A 19,783-nucleotide genomic window follows, 5' to 3' on the forward strand; every position below is an offset into this window, starting at 1 on the left:
GCTGAGTCCATAACCCATTTCTCTGCTGAGCCCACAACAGTCACAGCCACAACTTTACCAGCTACTACAGAAAGCAGGATAAAAAAAGACCCCCAAAACCACACCCGCTCCATACCTGGAAACTTACTGAATCTCCTGTCAAGCTGCACGGTGTAAACTGACAGCAAACAGAAATGTTTCTGGAAGCCTCATTGCACATCCATAACCCACACCTGACCCAAAATTCCTCCAGCCCAAGGAGTGACACTTGCAGCCTGCTTCACCGAAAGCCTGGGTCAGATTCACCAACCCCCACATCACAAAGTGGGTCCTCAAAACTCTCTCCAGCTCTGCTGTGCTCACCCCCACTTGATGGAGGGACGACTCTCAACACTATGTGGAGATAAGCCTGCTTTGCAAAGTAGTTTATTTGGACTTTCCACATCCTTTAATGAATCGCAAATATATTAACAGAAAAAACTTTTTTTCCCCTAAGACTGTACATTTTTTTTTAAATGAAGTCAAGAAAGGCAAAAAAAGGAAGAAGACAAATTACATTGTTTCAATGTAAATAGTACACACCACACCCACGCTTCGCCTTGTCCCAAAGTTTTGTTGTAAGAAAATTACAGTTCCCTAATTATTTTCAGTGAACACACTTGCTCTAACCTGGCTGGCAGAGTGCCCTTCATGCTTGTTGTCCCCCCTGCCCCTCTCCAAAAAGAGCAAAAAACTTTACTGATTAAATACCAATTCTGTGTATCTCTTTAGGAAGGTGCAAGAGCAGTGTGGTCTAGAAGTTACTTGAGAATATCAGGAAGAAAAACCACATTAAAGTATGATGCACAAATAAAGCAAGTGACAATTTTATGTATTGCATCTTCCAAGGAGCATGAATACCCTTTTCGAATACCACCTGGATTAAGAGCCCTTTCCAAGGCATTGGAAACTTTACTGCAATTTTCACAACTTCTAGATAACAAGAGAAAAATGGAATAGCCACCTTATTTCCTGCATCTCTGGTCCCCATTTCAGCACAGGTTATGGAGAGTCTAGAGAGTAGCACCTGCTTACTCCTGCTTTTTTGCTCAGAAAATACACTTGTAATCACATGGAAGGTGAGCAATATGGCAATTGGCAACATTCACACAAGTGCTGCCTCCAGACCTCATATTGAGGTGCTGCTTAGAAGGTTCCTTCTTGATAGATGTCCTGGGAAGTTGCATATACAGGAAAAACACATCAGGACAGACACAAGCAACTTGAGAAAGCATCGTGCCCGAGCTCAACCATGGATGAATATCAGGTCTTGGGAAACTGAAACCCTGTATGTTTCTCAGGGAAGACTTCTCAGGAAAAGGAAATGCCTCCAAAATAGCTATGGCCACAAGAAGCTGTGCAGGAAGCCGTGCACTCCAGACAGCTGAAATGGGTCACCATTTTCCAGTCTGTGCATCAGCCTTCCAGACACAAGCCAATCACAAATACGTGGCAGAGGCACAAAGCTCCTTTAGTATATTATCACTCAGATTTTAGTGTTCCCTCTTGTAACATTAAGGGTGCTTAAACCTATTTTTCACTAGTTATCCTCCTACTTAAAAAACAAAACAAATCAGAGATTTACATTTTTGCTCTGCACTTGAGGATTATTTTTCCAATTATAAAGGTGTCCCTGTGGTCCACAGCAGGAGAGCAGCTGTGACAGACATGCCAAGTGTAAGATGACAGACGGTTTTGGTTTTAAAAGATAAAGTTCTAAAGGTAACTAAGAGATCCTTAAAACCCAACACATAAAAACCCATTAAGACTGATCACAAGTTACTAAGAAATTTATACCATTGCCCATGTATTATGCATAAACTGCTCTTTAAGACTGCTAGTATCATACACTTCCTTTATCGTCACTGCATAAAGGGCATCGGTTGCTCCTGCAGAATACTACAGAAAAAGATCATTTTGGACTTGTTCACAGGGCATAGCTTTTTTTCCTCACTGGCGCAGCCTCTGTAGAAAAGGAAAGTGTTCCTAGAGTAAGAATCTTAAAGAACAGCTTAGAAAAGGGAGAAAGATAATTGCATGTTTTTGCATCCTGCTTGGACCATGCTTTACAAAGCAGTTTTAACACTGATACAAATCTTAGACAGTTATTTGATGCGTTTAATTATGGTTCTGATCATATTAAGGCTTCCATGGTCTTCCCAGTCTACCTGCTTAGAAACACACAGTCAATCTGGATTAAGGGTTTGGTGTTTTCACGTTACAGTTGCATCTACATTTCTCTCTTGATTTTACCCTTTATTCATTTTCATTCTTAAAAGGGGAGGAACAAGTCAAGGGGTATATGAAAGAGAAAGCAAAGTGGTGCTGACTTGTTTCTTTCAAGTACAAAGTAAACACTGACCTTCCAGAAACTAAGTGAATAAATTAATTCATTAAGACATGAAAGCATTTCATGGAAGCTTTGATTCTGCAATGTGATTCTCCTGCTACATTTCCACTCCTGCAAGTTTGCACTCTAAGCAGGGACAGGGGATGTTTTACATAGTCAGACACATTCACAGTCCTGAGCATGTTCATGGTGTTTGTTCACTGGAGACACTGTAGCTTTAAGGTCATCTGCACTCCCTGGCATTTTAAGTTACACAACAATATGCAAAAGTCTATAACAGCCTGCATTTGTCAACACTGTCCTTGAACTTGGAAATGAGGTTCAGCACTCTGCTTGCCAAGAAAGAACCAAACTAAGACACATTTCTGGAAAAAGAACAAGACACTGCTTCATTAGTACTATCCCCTTATCTACAGGCTTTGTTACAGCAAACACGTCTTTCTTCCATGATAGTTTTCCATCAAAGGGGAGTCCAAAAACAGCATTTCCTCTTCAGTCACTTAGAACTAGTCCAACTCAGTAGCAGCTGAATATTGCACTGCCATTAATTCGTTGTACAGTTTAAGTCTGAGTGGTGTACTCATGATGTCAGTGGAGAATAATGACAATGCTGGCTCAGTGATGTGAAGACTCAGGATGCGAAGGAAAGGGAGAACACAACAGTACCAGTAACACACTCAAGTTCAGATACTGGCTTTTGGAGGTTAAAATTCATCACTTTCAACTGCATGGAGCTGCGTGTCGTCTGCATCCGTCATGCTGCTCTCTTGGGATTCATCTGTGCCAACTTGAGTGAAAAAGAAACACAAAGCAGTCAAACACTACCAGGTTGCTTTGCTACAGCGATTCCCTCACAGTCATTGCCAGCACATCAAAAGCACGGCAGCAATGGGTTTGGGCCTCCCCTTCAAAATGCTTTAAAGCCGTATGGCTTTTCCCTTCTGACACACTGACCTCCACTATCTTAATGAAGCCTAAATAAATGCATTTCGAAAGGAATTAACATGAAGATTGTATTAACAAAACATGCTGCAGCCTCAGCCATCGACTGGTAAATTTATTTGTGTGTGTGTGCGTGTGTGTGTGTGGCTCAGCAGTTCCAGTACTCTGTCTCCATCTTCTGGTCAGAAACACGCTCAGCCACCAGTGAGTCAGCTTCCTGAGTTAGCCCAACTACAATAGCAGGGAGAGAAAAACCTCATGATGCTTCAGGAAGTGCAGTGCAGGACAAGTTTCCAGTACTGTAAAGAACACTGTATACAGGACCAATAACAATCAACGTGCTATACAGTATGAAAGTGTGATAACTTTTTCAGTTGAAGACTTACAACTGTAGAACATAGCATGTATCTATTAATAAAGTATCAAAAACCTGCTACACTTCTTCTTTGGAGGAAACAAAAATAACTAAACTGCTTACTAGTATTTGTTTTCTATCACTAATTCAGTCTGCACCAAAGAGGTCATACTTCATGGAATTTAAGCTCAAGACACAAAGTTAAAGGGAAACCTGGCCACTCCTTTTTGTGGATTATACCCAAACAGTATAATGGCAATGTTTTATTTTGTCTCATTTCAAATGAAACTGCTTCCATGACTTTGCTCAAAAGCTACCCTTTATGTTTAACAGGTCAAATATTTTTAGTCAACATCCACTTTAACGTTTGACAAAGTCTCTACAGACAATTTCAGTTACATCAAATTATTTGACACTTCTAGGAGGGAAGATTGGTGGCTCTGGGAACACCTTGGTCTCCTAAGACACTGTTAGCCAGCTATGATTTGTACAAATTTACAGTAGTCACTATCTCTGTCCTATTCTACAGATTATAAAGACACACCTCAATCTTTTATTTCACCCAAACTGTAGGAAGCATGGATGAAAAGCCTCTGGAATTTTTACTTGCTGAACAGCAAGGCTGAACAGTGTACGCTTCACTTATTAAACCTAGGATGCTTCCTACCACCTAAGTGGAAATAGGTCCTTGAATGACAAAAGGTTGGAAATACAAACCTGATTCATAGGGGTAACATTCACTGATTTGTTCTTCTTGAGTTATTGGTTCCTCATCATCTGGAAGGTAACGTTTATCAATGGCCTCTTTAATCTGGTTATTGGCTCCTTTGGGATCTAAGTCCATTGCCCATGAGAAATTCATTAAGGCCAAATGAGTTTGACCTAGTTTTTTATAAACCTAAAATAAGAGAGGCATAAAAGGTTAGATTTACATGATGTTACTGCTTGACAATCTCGACAAAGAAACATACTGAGCCACAGTTAACTGATATTTTATGAAAAGCAACAGAGTAGATATTAAAGGTTTATTACACCATTCCTACAGGAAATGTGTAGAAAGAGTGAGCAAGTGGTTCTATTTAAGACTCAAAAAAATCCTGAACTAGCAACTGACAGATTCCAAACCATAAGAAGGTGGATCTGCAGACACAAATTTAAACTTTACAGTTCTGCAGCAGGGTGAACTAAAAGCTGTTGGTGGGCATGTTTTCGTTTGTCTTACTCCCTCAGTGCTCTTTCAGTTTCTTGAGTCACCCAAATCTATTTCTGGCTCAGGAAAAGTCTGAAGTTTCAGATTTCTAAGGTCAGAAGCTCATAAAATAGCCTGAGGAAGTATCACCACACACACGTTAATTTAACACCCTTCCCCACAGCTCTCGTATTGAGGTCTAGCAAAGGCCAGACACATGGCTATACATGATTTTTGATCTGACTCAGTACAGTCATTTTTACATCCTCAAGTAGCATTTTAACTGTCATTAGTGGGTGGAGAAAATAACGAGACATGAAGTGACAACTAATTTACGTTATCATTCGGTTAAACAGGACATTCAAGACAACGTTCTGCACTACAGAATCAGCCCACATTATCACCTTTGTCACCACAACTTGCAACAAAGCTCTCCTTAGTATTAAGGACAGGTCAGCAAGTAATTTAACTGTGTTAAGCATTTAACCAGTGAAATATTTAAGCCTGCCAAGACATGGCAACTCTAACATCAATTTATAGGTCCAGCTACTCCTGGACAAATAACAGTCAACAACAGACAACAAATTCCAGTCCAAATTCTTTCAACCTTCTCCATTTGAAAAAAGAAAAAGAAGAAGAAATCTTGCTCACTACAAGTCAACCAGTACTGTGCTATGTAAGTTTATCTTCTTGCTTCCTAGTCAAGAGACAGCCCACAGAAGAAGAAAGGTAGAGAGCTTACAGAAAGCATATTAGCAGAGACAATGGTGAAGGAGCATTTCCATTACCAGATTGCTTTTTTGTGTCATTAAAACACAAGAAAGGTTGGAATGCAAACACAGATGACAAACTAGTAACATCTGTCCCTGTGCTAGTCTACTTTGTTAGCCTCACTGAAGATTTGTCTTACATTCAGACTAAGAATGTCTTACAACCCTTTTGGGCAGGCTGTCAGCTGAAAAGGACATGGCTATAGACTAAAATTTAATGTGATTCTCTAAAGGTCCCTTCCAACCCTACCATTCTATGATTCTATGAATAGCTACACACACAAATAACCAACACTGCTGACTAATGGATGGACTATTCCTCAATGTTTTAAGGATTTCTACTGATCATTCCTATTGTACCGAATCAAGTCCTGATCAAGTTTCATTTTTAAGGAAAGATACATAGCTGCTGTGTGCATAACTACTAGATTCTTTTTAGTAAGTGTCTTTATTGGGATAAATTTCTTGTTTTTCTAAATGAATTACCTTTCAAACTGATAGTGATGAAATTAAAGCAAGCAGAAAACGACAATGCCTTAGGTTATTTTTTCTTAGTTTGTTTTAAAGTGAGCCAAGGCCTGCTCCAGTAATAACTGTCTCTTGCACCTAAAAGCTGATCCATAATAGAGCTGAGAAATAAACCTTATTTAAAGCCTTGGTAATTCTTAGAATATTACCCCAAATGGTGGCACATTAGTGACAGGCATCAAATTTTCTCATTAGGCATACATTTCTGTAACAAAGGAAGAAAAATAACTTACAATGATGGTTAAGTTTTACCTACCTTCCCTATTAAAAAGTAAACAAGAGACTCTTTGGGAACAATCTGTTTCAGTTCTTCAAGTTCTTGCAAAGCAGACTGGAAAAGGAAGAAAAAAAGCAGACTCCTTTTAAATTAGTTTCTCGTGTCAAGCTTGGAGCATATCATAGCCCCATTACTACAGAAACAGAGCAAGTTTAGCAGGCTTTGGTCTTCTACAACACATCTTACAATTCTGACATAAAATGCTCCTTTCACCCCCAACAGGGCATAGTGGGATAGAAGACAAGAAGCTGACAGTGTAGATACAGCAGACAATCGCTTTAGTGTACTGAGCTTCTGCACTGCTCATAAACTTATGATTTGGAAATGTTCTGGTTTTAGATATGTATCTGTGTTACAAATGACTGTATTTATATTAGACATCTGAAGTCCCAAACATATAATTAAACTTCTACTTCACTTTTAAACTAATTGTTGACACTGGAGCAATTTATTCTGCTGCAACAGTAACCTGGCATTACTAAGAAATCCTACCTAAAGACATTTATTTTGCAGTTAGAAACAAACATCGATTTTAGTTATAAGAAGTTCCATTCAACTCTCTAATAACTTACTCATATGAAGATCATTTCAAGTCAAGGCTTGCCACATAAACGGAATTGTAAACTTACATTTATTTACCTAATATTGGCTAAATTTATCACACTATCAAAATTCTCTTAGTACTGGTGCTAAACACCAGAACATATAGTTAACTTTTACACAGTTTGTGAACAACACAACTTCAGTCTTGCAACTCCCAGTGTGGCAAACAAAAAAGTCCAAATGCTTTATTTCCTAAAAGGCCATTTAACCACAGTTAACAAGTTCCCTCATTAGTGCTGGTTGATAAGATAGTGGATTATTAGATCCCCATGTCCCACCTTGTATATATCCTGTGCTTTTCAATTTTAAAACCAACCTATTAATTAAGTTCTTTATCTTACTACACTTTATATTTAGTTGGTTCAGTCACTAATTTTCAAAAAAAAGTAGCCACAAAAACAGTTTTAAGTGCAGTTTTCCCTTTCTACGTGCACACACATTTCTGAAGCAAGGTTTCAAAAGCCAGACAGCATGTTATCCTCTGCAGCCAAAAAGCCAGGCCAGAGGACACCGTTCACTGGAACTACAGACTGGGAAAAGACCGTTGCTCATTCTAAGCATGGTACAGGTCAGCAGGAGATCAGACCAAAATTGCTTAGCTTTTTATTTTTCACTCACTAACACAGTCTTTGAAATAGCCAATTACAGCAACAAGAATCAGGTATGGGCAGTTTGCTGAGCCTTTTCTGAATAATTTAGTATAAACTCCTGATAATACACCCACACATCAGTAACAGCTACAGTTACTTCAGTTCCTTTTTCCAAGATCAGACTAGAACAATAATAATTGAAAAAGCATCACTTGTCGGCCCTAGATTTTATAACTATGAAAATACTTCACACAGTTCCCTTGGTGAAGGTGGCACTTCAAGCAAACGCTTCTGTCAGCCTCTACCTGCAGGGACCACCTTGCAGGACGGGATTCATGGACTATGCACCAGACCAATATGATCAATGCAGAAGCAATTTCAGCATTCAATCACATTATGTATGTTATTCTTTTGTAAATACACGATGTAACCTATTACAATTGGATAGCTCAGTCTGTCATGCTCTCTTCACACGCCTAATAGCAGAATATGATTTGTTAAGCTTAACTACGACCATATCTTGATAGCAGCAGTTTCTACATTCCTTTAACTAATTCCTTCTTTATCTAACTTCTCTTCTAAGCTTACACAGTTTCTGTCCCACACACAGATGCCTTCATATCTATGTTCTAATAAACAACTCATCCTTGACTATTTTTTAGGCCCATTGTTCACTGTCTGATATCGCCAAAGTCTGAAGCCTGCATCTGAGCCTAATGCAGCTTACGGTTTCATATAACTAAAGTCTGGGTGGGTCACGTGTCCATTTTCCTTCAGGTACATTGCTACACCTACCAGACAGGCCAATGTCCCAGGCTCTCCCTGCAAGTCCTGATGCTACCCAGTGCTCATCTGCAAACATCTAGCTTCCAGTGCATTCCCACCCCTAGCTACAGTAATTTAAAGATAACTTAATGTTGTTGAGATGTACCAAACCTTACCTTGTACTTTTCACTTGCAAATAATATAGAAGCTCTATGGAATTTGCATAGTGGGTTCTTGGGGTCAATGTTAATAGCTTTGTTTAAAGTATCCAAAGCCTTTTCGGATTTCTTCAGTGCATGCTGGACCTATTACAGAACAAGGTAAGAATATTAAAAGGGAAAATAAATTTGTCTGCCATATAAGGACAAATCAATTTACTTATGATCTGGCTCCTTTTAAAAAATACTTGTCTAATTCCAGACCAAACCTTCACATGATTTCTTACAGGAAGAAAACTTCACCTCAACTCCTCTCCACCTTGAAAAGTTCCCCTTACCCAATGGCTTATGGAAATCTTTTAACCTTTGGCCAGGAGTGAACTGAATGCCTTACACAAATGAGAAGCTGCCGCTATCCTTGTAGCATTTGACACAACTTCACTGCCACATAAAAGGCAAAAAAATGCCAGCAGGTAACAACTCATCATGCTCATATGGTCTTAAGTCACCATTACAAACATCAGAGAACTGCTCCCCAACTTTGTACAAAGCATTTGCCAGAGTGAGGCTCCTTTTTACTAAGGACTGCAGTAGCAGATGGATAAATGTCTGACTTCTCAAATACCCCTATACAGATGAACAGATGGTGGCCAAAGTGGCTGCCTGCTACTTCAGCTCCACTTGGTTTCAAGAGGCCTAAGGTGTAAGTTGTCGTATTTGCAAGTGACAGGAATAAGGGCAACGCAGATACGCAGCCAGGACAAAAAAACTGCACTCCAAAAGTCGAGTTGCTCAGCATTTTATAGAACTGGAAGCACTGGTCCAAGTGCATGCAATAGCAGTTAACACTTAATTTCTCTGTATAAAGTATAAAAACCCTATAAATATTCTGTTCACATCAATACCTGTATACTGTCTTGATTTTCACCGCACTACTGTTTTGGCTGACTCTCAAACAAGACCTGATAGTACAACTTCATTACCAGCTAAGAGTAGTTTGGAGAGAGAGGAGAGGTTTTTTTTTGACAAATTAATCGTGTGGTTACTCATTCCTGTGGCACTTAAGACCCTGCAATAGGCACTCTGAACATGTTGGGATTTTTTGCTGAAAACCTTTCAGAATTACTTTTCTACTTCAAACAAAGTACAGAAGCAGATTAAAATGCAAAGATAGAGGTAAGTGCAATCTACTTACCACTCCAATGTGACACAGTAAGACTGAGCTCTGAGGATTAATATCAAGTGCTTTCTGGAAATGCATTTCTGCAAGACTAAATTTTTCCTGTTTGTAATAAATCATTCCTAACCCATACCTGCAAGCAAAAAAGAATTTCTGTTAAGTAAGACAAAACAGACTTTCTCAGTGAATATGACCTGGCAGAAACAGTCAGACTTGCCAACCCATCCAGGGTAGGAAACGTATTTCTCGGGAGGAAAAAAGCTACATCAATTACCTTAGGCTTTTTCCCCTCAAATGTGCAGTTTGAAGAATTAGTATGTAAAGACAGGAAGTCTGGCTAAGCAGCTCAAAGTAAAAAGCATACAAAAGTTTCTCAAGACCCCAGGACACACACTAGCAGATCTAACCTTTTCTGCTTTATCATTTTTTTCCTCAACAGAAAAAGTTGTAAGAGAATGACAGTATTTCAAGGTAGAAAGGGGCAGATCTTTTATTTCATCAACTGCGGTTGAAGATAAACTAGATGCATTCGGGGTGCTACACAGAACAACAAAATAGCTGGGGTATACAGCCAGGAATATCTGTGGAAACCAAAAAAGCTCCAACTCTTGTCCTCCTTGTGGAAGAAAGTGTTTATTAAACAGATGAAGCTCACATCTTCTACAAAAATAGCTTGGTTCTCTTCTCACATTATGAGAACAGTAGAGGAAACCACAGCAATGACAATATCCGAAGATACTTCTCCAAAAGCAGTTTTATCACATGAAGAGGATAAAGTAAAACTTACCATGCATTATAATGTCTTGGGTTGACTCTGATTGCATTTCTAAAACAAGCTAATGCTTTGTCTAGTTCTTCGGTTAACACAAATTCATGCCCCAACAGGGTGTAGGCGTAAGCATAATTTGGATCAACTTGAATGGCTCTCTGGAAGAACTTGATTGCAATGTCATGCTCTCGTTGCAAGCTGAAACAGTTTCCTGCAGCACACCACGCCTAGTAAAAACAGCATTGCAAGATGAGCACACTTTTTACAACTCAGAGCAATTAAGTTGGAGCTGACCAGTTTCCTCCTAGATTGAATAGCAGTAACAATAATAGCAGTAACAATAATAACAAACAGCTCCCTGACAGCAAGTTCAGTCTCATACCCTAGAGGCAGACAGGCCTAAATATACCTTCCAGCTAGACAAGCTGAAGTATAAAAACTGAGAATCTGAGGATCCTCAACAGGTTTGTACCAATGAGAAAGTCTGACTAATGACTAAAGCTTCTAAAGCTGTTGAAAAGGGTAGAAATAAGACACCTCAGATAGCTAAGAACAATGAAGGTGAAGATGGTGCACTCTTCAGCTCCCCCCAATGACAAATCTGGAAATCTGTAAAGCAGCAATTTAAACAGCAACCTCCTCTTGCCCTCCCACTCAGCAACCAGCACTGAGACCATAAACTGTCATAGCCCAGGGTCTCTGCCTTCCCAAAGTGTTAGCATCACTGCCAAATCACATAACTGTTCTCCACTCCTTGTATTAGTTTGGAGAGAAGAGAATGCAGACATCTTAATACAGCTACCAATTGCTTCACTGGTTTTGATTTTTCCACTATAAGACAAGCTCAGAAGACAAAACAATCAGGATTCTCTCCTACAACAAAAAGAAACCCAACCTACAGTTTTCTCAAGTCTGTTAAGAACACATTTATAAATGCATACAGTCCTTATTTTGGCTGTGGCACCCACTGTAAGATGTCTGTCTTTTTGCATATCATGACTTGGCATTACCATACATTCTGCAGCTTAAGGGACTTCGGCATAAAAGCCCAAGAATTAACTGTAAAGTAAAGATGTTTTAAGTCCCAGTGAATTAATTACAGCAATTAAAAGATGGTAAGAGAAAAAGATATTCTTTATCTTTGCATACTGGCAGCAGCAGGAGTGACTGACTAACCCACAATCTTCCTGGATGAATGGTGTCAATGCAAATTTAAACAACCATTAACAGATAAAAGGTTTCAACCTGATCCATGTAAGCTGATATTTTAATTCCAAGAAGCCATTTCAAGCCTCATGAATTCAACACACAATCCTGCCATCTCCCTCTCCAGTTTTGGCATGCAGTTCTCACAGGAGAATACACTTGAACTAGATTATTGCTCAGAGCTTTGCTCTGAATCATTGATTTTGCCACATATAGTTTCCCTCTTTTCATTCAAGACTACAGCATTTCATACCTCTGGTGAGTTTTTATCCATGTCCGTCAAATCCTTTGAAAGAACTGAAAGGGCAACATCTTTCTGCAGATGCCACAGTGTAGTTGAATAGATCTCCATGCCTTCTACTCTGTAGTTTTCAATCCTCCTTACTTCTGAAAATATTCTCTCAGCCTAAGAACAGAAATCAAGCTTAAAACAAAATTCCACTCACCAAAGCAGAGCACATGGGTCAGGGTTAGGTTAAGTCTAGACTCAGCATCCCCTTTGCTTTGTCCTGTAACTTCCCCTTCAAGTGAAGCAAGCGACTATACCCCAGTACAGTCATGCCATCAGAAATGCAGCCAGCCCTCCCTGTTGCTGACTCAGGTGACATCATTGGTTCTATCACTGCCCACAAGCGTTCACAAAATCAGAAAAATGTGAGGCACACCGTTATGGGTCAGTTTTGGTTATCAGCCATTCTAACAGTAGACAGGTATTGGATTCATACCAAGCACTACATCCCTCTAGGCATTGTGCATAGCAATTACAAGGCAAAAGGCAACATGACAATCACTGCAGTAGACAGCTGACACAGGGATAGGGAGAATGCACAAGCATTTGAACACAAATACATGTTCTTTACTTCCATTTGAGACAGTTATGCTTATCAACAGGTTGACTAAAAGTCTTTCTGACCTCCATGTCTATTTCATAAACTTAGGTTCCAGGTGACAATACCCAAAAGCAGCAACAAGGGAAGCAGCTTAGCTTTTGGGGCTCCACTGGGGTTTGTAGCCCCCGTTTCAAAAAAACCAGAAGTGATAAGCAGCAGTGTGCTCCGTCTTACATCAGACCATGTGTGTGGTTATAAAACCACCTCTGAAACATACCACATGTGTCTCCTGCAAACAGTCTGGCAAAAAGCATTTAAAAAAACTTCTGGTGAAACAGTCATCTCAGCTCCTGGAACAACAGCAACAAGGAGACTTAAACTGCTAGATCAGCCTTCACTGTCAGCTTGTTTCCAAGCAGTTTGACGTCACCTCAGCTGTGTCAATGCTGTCACTTCTGAGGCTGCAAAGGACACTAAGTCATGGATGTGCATTAACTGAAAAGAATGAAAAACATTTTTGGTTTTAGGAGTCAAATTGTCTCAGTGACATCACTTAAAACATTGCAGGACAAATAACTCCATCAGCACAGCTGTAGGTGGAGATACTGAGAAGCAAGGAGGAGACTGACCTCAATGGCTGGATGCAACAGGAAATAACATTAAAAGAGATCTAAAGTGTAACAGCCTCTTCAGGAAAGCTCAATGACTACCCATGCAGATTCACGATCTAAAGCTACTCCAGATATAACTTCTACATTTATACAATTATCTCCATTGCAAATGTCCTACAGCTTTTACAGGAAAACTGCAGGTTCTGTGTAAGGCTATGCAAAACAAAAAGTCAAAAGACAAAGAACCAACCCACACCGTTCCTACCTGCATATATTCTGCAAGTTCGAAGTAAGCTCTCCCAATTTGGCACAGCACCCAGCCAGTGTTGTAGTGGTGGGACGGTAAATGGCTTAAAATACTTATTGCTTCTTTGCAGTTGTATGAACATAAGGCTAAATAACCTTTCCCTATGTCACGGAGAAGGCTCATCAAACCTTCTAGGAGAAAAATACAATAAATAAAGGTGGGGAAGAAGAGACAACTGACACATTAACTTGAAACTACTAATCCCCTAAGCTCTCCCTTGTGGCAGGCACTGCTCCTGAATTTGCTTATGAAAAAAAAATCTCTGTGAAGCTCCCAAAGACAGGCTTATGCACTCTCCACCTAAGCAAAATATTCTAGATATCATCTTTGTAAGGGAAATCAGTTAGTAAAAACTTAAGCCAGCAACAAAGTTTCTCAAACAGAGAAATTCTGAAGTTCTGGACAAGTGGGGTTTTGCATTTACAGAAGCTATTCAAACATTTTGTTAGGTCTGAACAGACTTTCTACATGGCCTGTATCCATGGATACATCTTCTTGCTGCCTGGAAACATTATTGAGTCAAAAGAGAGGAATTCAGCAGTTTTTATAGGATTTTCTGACTATCTGAATAAAGATTTATTTTTAAACAAATGGGAAATGTGAAGGGAGAACAGATTACATGAACTCAGTTTTGAAGGAAGACAGCTGGGTATTTTATAGTTTATTTGTTTCCAAGGATCTTGCCTGAAAATATTTTAATCACTGATAAGGAGCAGATCCTGCAAGATCTCTCTACTTACAACTAGCCACTTTTTACTACTTTTTCACACATGCATTCTAAGTTAACGAGAAGACACTGGCTTTAATGTCTTTATAATTATACAAATGTGATAGTTTCAGGCCAATTGAAACATGAAAGAAAAACACTAAACCACAACTTTTATTTCACTCAACCTTAAAATATATCTATACAAAGCTTTACTCTACTACAGCCCAATAGCATTCAAACAGACCTGCTGCTGCCTTCTGAAGCGTAAAAGCCTGGATCTGGGGTGCAACAGTGGAAATTTTCCCTTCTGAAATGATGGAAGAGTCCAGTTTGGTAATTTCCAAACTGTCATTTAAGTTTGGCTGAGTTATTCCTCCCTTATTTGTTTTACTTTTTGTTTTTCTGTTTGGAATCTTAGGTGGAAACTTCATTTTTAATTTTTTGCTATTTTCCTGCAAGTCAAAAAGAGTAAGAGTTACATGTATGAAAGTCTTTGCAATTCAAGTGACTAAACATGAAAGTTAATTGCATAAAGTCACATTTTGCCTCCTTGCATCCTTAACAATGATGCCCAACCATTTGACTTTTAAGTATACAGACACTCAGTAACTTCACTATGTTTAATAATTCAGTTTTAAACAGCAAACATTCACATCAGCTAAGTAAAGTCTCAATTATTTGCATTCCGATGTTCCTGAAGTGTGGCAATTCCACAATCTTGCAAAACATGTGAAGTCTGTTACCTTTGTGGTAGAGCTATCGCTGGTAAATAGGCGAGAGCTTCTTCGAGGCAGTGCGTTTGGTGGAGCAGCAATTGTTGGGCTCAATACCTGAGGTGTTGTACTGAAAACACACGGCACATTATAAGACTTTAAGTTCTTCACTCCACTTTTAATAAAAAACAGCTTTTTTTTGTTGTAAACAAACATGCTCAAGTACTATAGCACAGATATTCCCATTTCAAGGGACGAAAAAAATCTAGCTGTTGCGTGATGAACATGAGCAGAATTTCCTTCCAGCTACTTGTTTATTCAGGAAATGGTCTAACTGCAAGGGAGATTTATATCCAGACCATCTACCATGCACAGGATTCCTACTTATCCACTGAATTTACCTATCACAAAATACACTTTCTCCTCATTCAAAGAGGAATGCTGTGGGAGCACTCACACAAGCTGCACAAACAAAGCACCAAATTCCTTCAAGAAAGGAGAAGCAAAAGGCAATACCACTGTGATTGCTGGGTTTTTTTCCCCTACCTCGTCTGTGGGCCAGAGCTCTGTGTTTGTGCAACAAGAACTGGAGTGACTTCCCGGCTATTTCCACTCTGTGAGAAGACAGATTTTGTTCCAGCTTGGCTTATCCTACTGACAGCCTGCATAACACAAAGTTTCTACAGGTTTGTTATTATGTCATTATGAAGTCTCAGTCTCTGCTGTATCAAGTCAAATCCATTCTATCAAACAGTGCAAAGGAGAACAAATATAGGATATATACAGGTTTTCAATAAAGGGTGAGGGTGTCTCTCCAAGAACTACACAACAGCATTTCTCTTTCTACCTGTTAAAATGACAGTAACACTGAGTTGATCAACTTTGTGCACATTTGAAAGATATAAAATCTCCAGCTAGTGGCAAGAACTATATGTTAAGACATCTGTGCAAGAACAAAAGGAAACTATGTCATATTTAAAGTTCCTTCTCCCCAGGAAATTGCACAAAAAAGCCACAACCATTGTAATACAGTAATTAAAAAATCTTTTTCTTTCACTCATATCCAGAAGCCATTCACCACTAAGCTTGTTGAGGCACTCACTGTACAACATCTAAGCTTGCTGCTCCCCTGTTTAGCATACTGATTTAGGCTATGAACAGGTATTTCAACACTTAGATCATTACTGTACAAGCCTTCAGAGCAGATATAGAAGTTAACTGCTTCATCAAAAAGGGATCTGCAATATGCAGTATATAAAGTTAACAAACAGATACCTACAGTCAAGTTAGCACAGAGCAGCAAGTTCCTGCAAGTCAGTCAAGCAATGCTTCCTGTGTGCACACGCTTTTATTGGTACCTTTTATTTGCCACAGGCTACAAGCATGCGATATAATTTAGTACCAGAACATTGTCTTGTATCTTCACACCTCTTCAGAGAGGTAAAATGTGCACTTTGATGACTACTCCAGCACAGCTGAGGTGTGGGAATTTACAGCAGTAGTAACTTGACTGTGAATCTGAGACCTAAGGAACACATTCAGATAGAAACTCATTGTCTGATATGTTGACTTCCTATAAAGGATTTGAACAAGTCTTCCCCTCCCTTCTTTAAAAAACCCACTTTTTAAACCTTATCTTTATGCCTATACCAGGGTTAATAAGCAGCTTTGTTTGGAAGAGACATTCTTTCAGACATCAGAAAGTGATAAGCAGGATCAATGACAGCACAAGCAACACCAGTTCACACATTATCGGACTTCTAACATTCTGTCCTTCCCTCTCTCAGTTTTTGTTTTCAGCAGACAGTTCAGATAGCCAGCAAACACGCTCACCCACATGGACAGGAAGCCTTTGGATTCACTCTAATGTTTCGCTCAAATGTTTCCTAGGCAACTGCCTCCATTAAGCCATGCACACTCTAGCCACAGCTACACTAAATCTTTTCTAACTTGACAATTTGAAGAGCAGAAGTGAAACTGGACAAGTAATGATTTGTACTGGACAAAGCACACATCAGAATTCTAACATGTTTACTGAAGTGTATTAAACATTTGTGGTTAATCATAGAATGGTAGGGTTGGAAGGGACCTTTAGAGATCATCTAGTCCAACCCTCCTGCAGAAGCACATCCATCTAGATCAGGCCACAGAGGAATGCGTCAAGGTGGGTCTCACAGACCTCTGAGGAAGGAGACTCCTCAACTCCCCTGGGTATCTTGTGCCAGTGCTCTGTTCTCCTCACAGTGAAATAGTTTTTTCCTATGTTTAAACTGAACTTTTCGTGTTCCAGCTTCACCCCATTACCCCTTGTCCTGTCACTAGATACCATTGAAAAAAGGGATGTCCCACCCTTCTGACAACCTACTTCAACTTTTCAATGAAATTTACTTTCCTACATACATGCAATCCATGAGAACTCAGTGTTTTAAACCATACTGTTGAAAACTGGTTGGTCCTGAGCAACTGCAGATGGGAAATTGATCAACCACACGCAGCACAAGTTTAGCAGACTATTTTAGCACAGTCCAGTCCCAACAGACGGGCAAAGCCACCTCCCTCCCAAAACAAAAAACTCCAAGCAACATAGGACTAAGAGAAGAAAGTGTCACCATAATGAGATGTCCAGAGACAGGATACTACACAGCCTCATTGCATGAGCTGTTAGTTCCCAGTCATAGCCTTCTGAAGACCATTCAAAAGAAAAAAGTTATCTGCTTACTGGCTTTTATTCTGCAAAGTACTAGGCCAACGAGAGAAGACATACAGGTTTTTTTACAGCTCTCAAACTTCTCTTACAGAATGGCACAGCAAGACAAACACCAATGCATTTGTCTAGAGCATCAAATGTAGAAATTCAGGTTCTACTTTTTTAGTTTTTACTTTATAGAGTTAGCCACCTAAAAACCACTTAGCATCCCCCACACAACTTGCAGATTTACTGAAAACACGGGGGAGAGTCATTGGGTTTTTTGTTTTCAGAAAGGAACAAATGGTTCTTCAATTGTCACAATCACTCCACCTCTCATCACTATGGCAACTCTGGCAGTTTCTTACAGGGTAAAAAAAACCCAGTTTTTTCTTTTTCTTCTAGAGAAGACTTACTGACTCAAACAGCATCATTCCATAGATCACAAGCAGTGTTTTGATTACTTTGGTCTGTAAACTAGAATTCAAGGAATGCTTGCAAGAAAGTAGTAGCTTCAGCTCAGTGGAAGCTTCTAGGATTATTTGAAGTCATCCCCAAACAACAACTTGAAGTGAGAACTCCAAGTTTTGACTGCCTTCAGACTCCAGCTTGCACACTGAAAAGTTACAAATCCTTCATTTTTTATAATCAGTGTTTGCACATTGCTCTGACTGCAGGTGGACAGAAAATAGAGCACCTTCTTGGGGCTGCCTTTAGCAACACCAGCTTGGCAATCTGCATGTGCCTGCACATTTTGGGTCAAGGAAAATACAGCTTGTTTTAATTAGAAATAAAAGACTACTGCTTATCATAATAAAAGTGGAGAAAAATATCTGCTTTGCTAGCCAAAGGAAGTGAAATAACCTGAATATATTTAATAACACAGACGTTTTGCCTTGCGATATGGTGTATTTTTTCTTTGCTGTCTCATTTGCTTAGCTGAAAAGAATATTTTCCAAATAAAAGAAAATCCAGCTACAGAAGCTTTAAAAACAGTTGTTTCAGTGTAACAGACTATTCTACAAAGAACCTGGCTGGTTGCAGTCAAACAAAAAAAATAACTATCCTATAAATATACATAACTCAGCAGAATAAAATGTTGGTTTGCCAGCTTAACTAAATGTTAAGAAGAAGAGAAAGGGTTTTTGTTGGTGGTTTTGTTTGTTATGTGTCTTCCACCTCACTTTGTAGACAAATCATACACAAAAAATGAGGCAATGGGCTCTAGTGGTGTCAGGGCAGGTTTAGATTGGACATTAGGAAGAACTTTTTCACCAAGAGAATTATTAAGCATTGGAACAGGCTGCCCAGAAAGGTGGTAAAGTCCCCACCCCTAGAGATATTCAAAAGACATACAGATGAAGTGCTGAGGGATATGGTTTAGTTTAGTGATGGCCTGGCTTGAGGTTAGTGGTTGGACTTGATGATCCTAAAGGTCTTTTCCAACCATAATGATTCTACGATAAATTTGTCAACCCAAACCATTTCCACAACAAAAGGAGGATTCAGTCAGTTCCATATTTAAATTGCTTTTCCAAACAAATTCTTTCAACAGCAGGTAAGTTGAGTTCTCCCCACTGACAGCAGAATTCAGTTCATATGCCATGTTTTTTTATGTGCATTACAGATTCTTCTTTACAGTATCCTGCAATGTCAAACTCTTAAAACAGCAATTTTATTTCGGAATGCAATGTACCTTCTTTGAAGGTGCTCCTGTGGATGGCACATCAATTACAGAAGAAGAGTTTGTGTAGTTTTGTAAATACGATCCATCTCCAGGGCTTGGCGTTTCCAATGGCAAAATTCCAAAGCTGAGAACAAAACAAAGAGGAAGGGTAAACCTCTGAATATCAGACCAAAATGGCCAGACTGATTCTGTGGTTAAAACACAGACTCAGATGACCAACTTCATTTCAGAAGTCCTTCACTGATTTTAGCTAATATCTTATGATCCTTATCTATAAAAGATAGAAATACTCCTGAAAGAAAATACTCCTGAAACCGAAAGATACAGAATTTCCTTTGCCAGCCTAATAACTAATGGAAACAGACAACCCAAGCACTAAGGGATTGTAATGGAGTGCTGTTAAATAAGATAGCATGTAGGACAAAGCATATATGCTTTGTATATATTCCTTACAAGAAAGCTATTCTTCAAGGAACCCTCTTAAAGCAATTATTTCAGAGCAGAAACATACCCTTTAAAGGCTTCTCCAGCATGGGCATC

General features: G+C 39.3%; 1 protein-coding gene across 4 annotated transcripts in view; it reads right to left on the reverse strand.

Moving 5' to 3' along the window:
- Positions 1 to 377: 377 nt before the first annotated feature.
- Positions 378 to 19,783, reverse strand: part of LOC104550162 (cell division cycle protein 27 homolog) — a 36,396-nt gene continuing 16,990 nt past the window's right edge. Inside the window, exons 8-19 of one of the 4 annotated variants that reach the window (XM_062018608.1) lie at positions 19,253 to 19,367; positions 15,417 to 15,550; positions 14,901 to 15,000; positions 14,402 to 14,609; positions 13,407 to 13,576; positions 11,954 to 12,106; positions 10,513 to 10,721; positions 9,741 to 9,858; positions 8,564 to 8,692; positions 6,409 to 6,483; positions 4,383 to 4,563; positions 378 to 3,155 (exon numbers count right to left, since the gene is read on the reverse strand). In XM_062018608.1, coding sequence (XP_061874592.1) covers positions 3,073 to 3,155; positions 4,383 to 4,563; positions 6,409 to 6,483; positions 8,564 to 8,692; positions 9,741 to 9,858; positions 10,513 to 10,721; positions 11,954 to 12,106; positions 13,407 to 13,576; positions 14,402 to 14,609; positions 14,901 to 15,000; positions 15,417 to 15,550; positions 19,253 to 19,367 — 1,675 coding nt within the window. In that variant the 3' untranslated portion in view covers positions 378 to 3,072. Of the gene's footprint in view, positions 3,156 to 4,382; positions 4,564 to 6,408; positions 6,484 to 8,563; positions 8,693 to 9,740; positions 9,859 to 10,512; positions 10,722 to 11,953; positions 12,107 to 13,406; positions 13,580 to 14,401; positions 14,610 to 14,900; positions 15,001 to 15,416; positions 15,551 to 19,252; positions 19,368 to 19,783 lie in introns of all 4 variants that reach the window. The other 3 variants (XM_062018607.1, XM_062018610.1, XM_062018609.1) reach the window with 3 other exon arrangements.

This window comes from Colius striatus, chromosome Z, assembly GCF_028858725.1.
Source record: "Colius striatus isolate bColStr4 chromosome Z, bColStr4.1.hap1, whole genome shotgun sequence".
In the NCBI taxonomy this organism is placed as follows: Eukaryota; Metazoa; Chordata; class Aves; order Coliiformes; family Coliidae; genus Colius; species Colius striatus.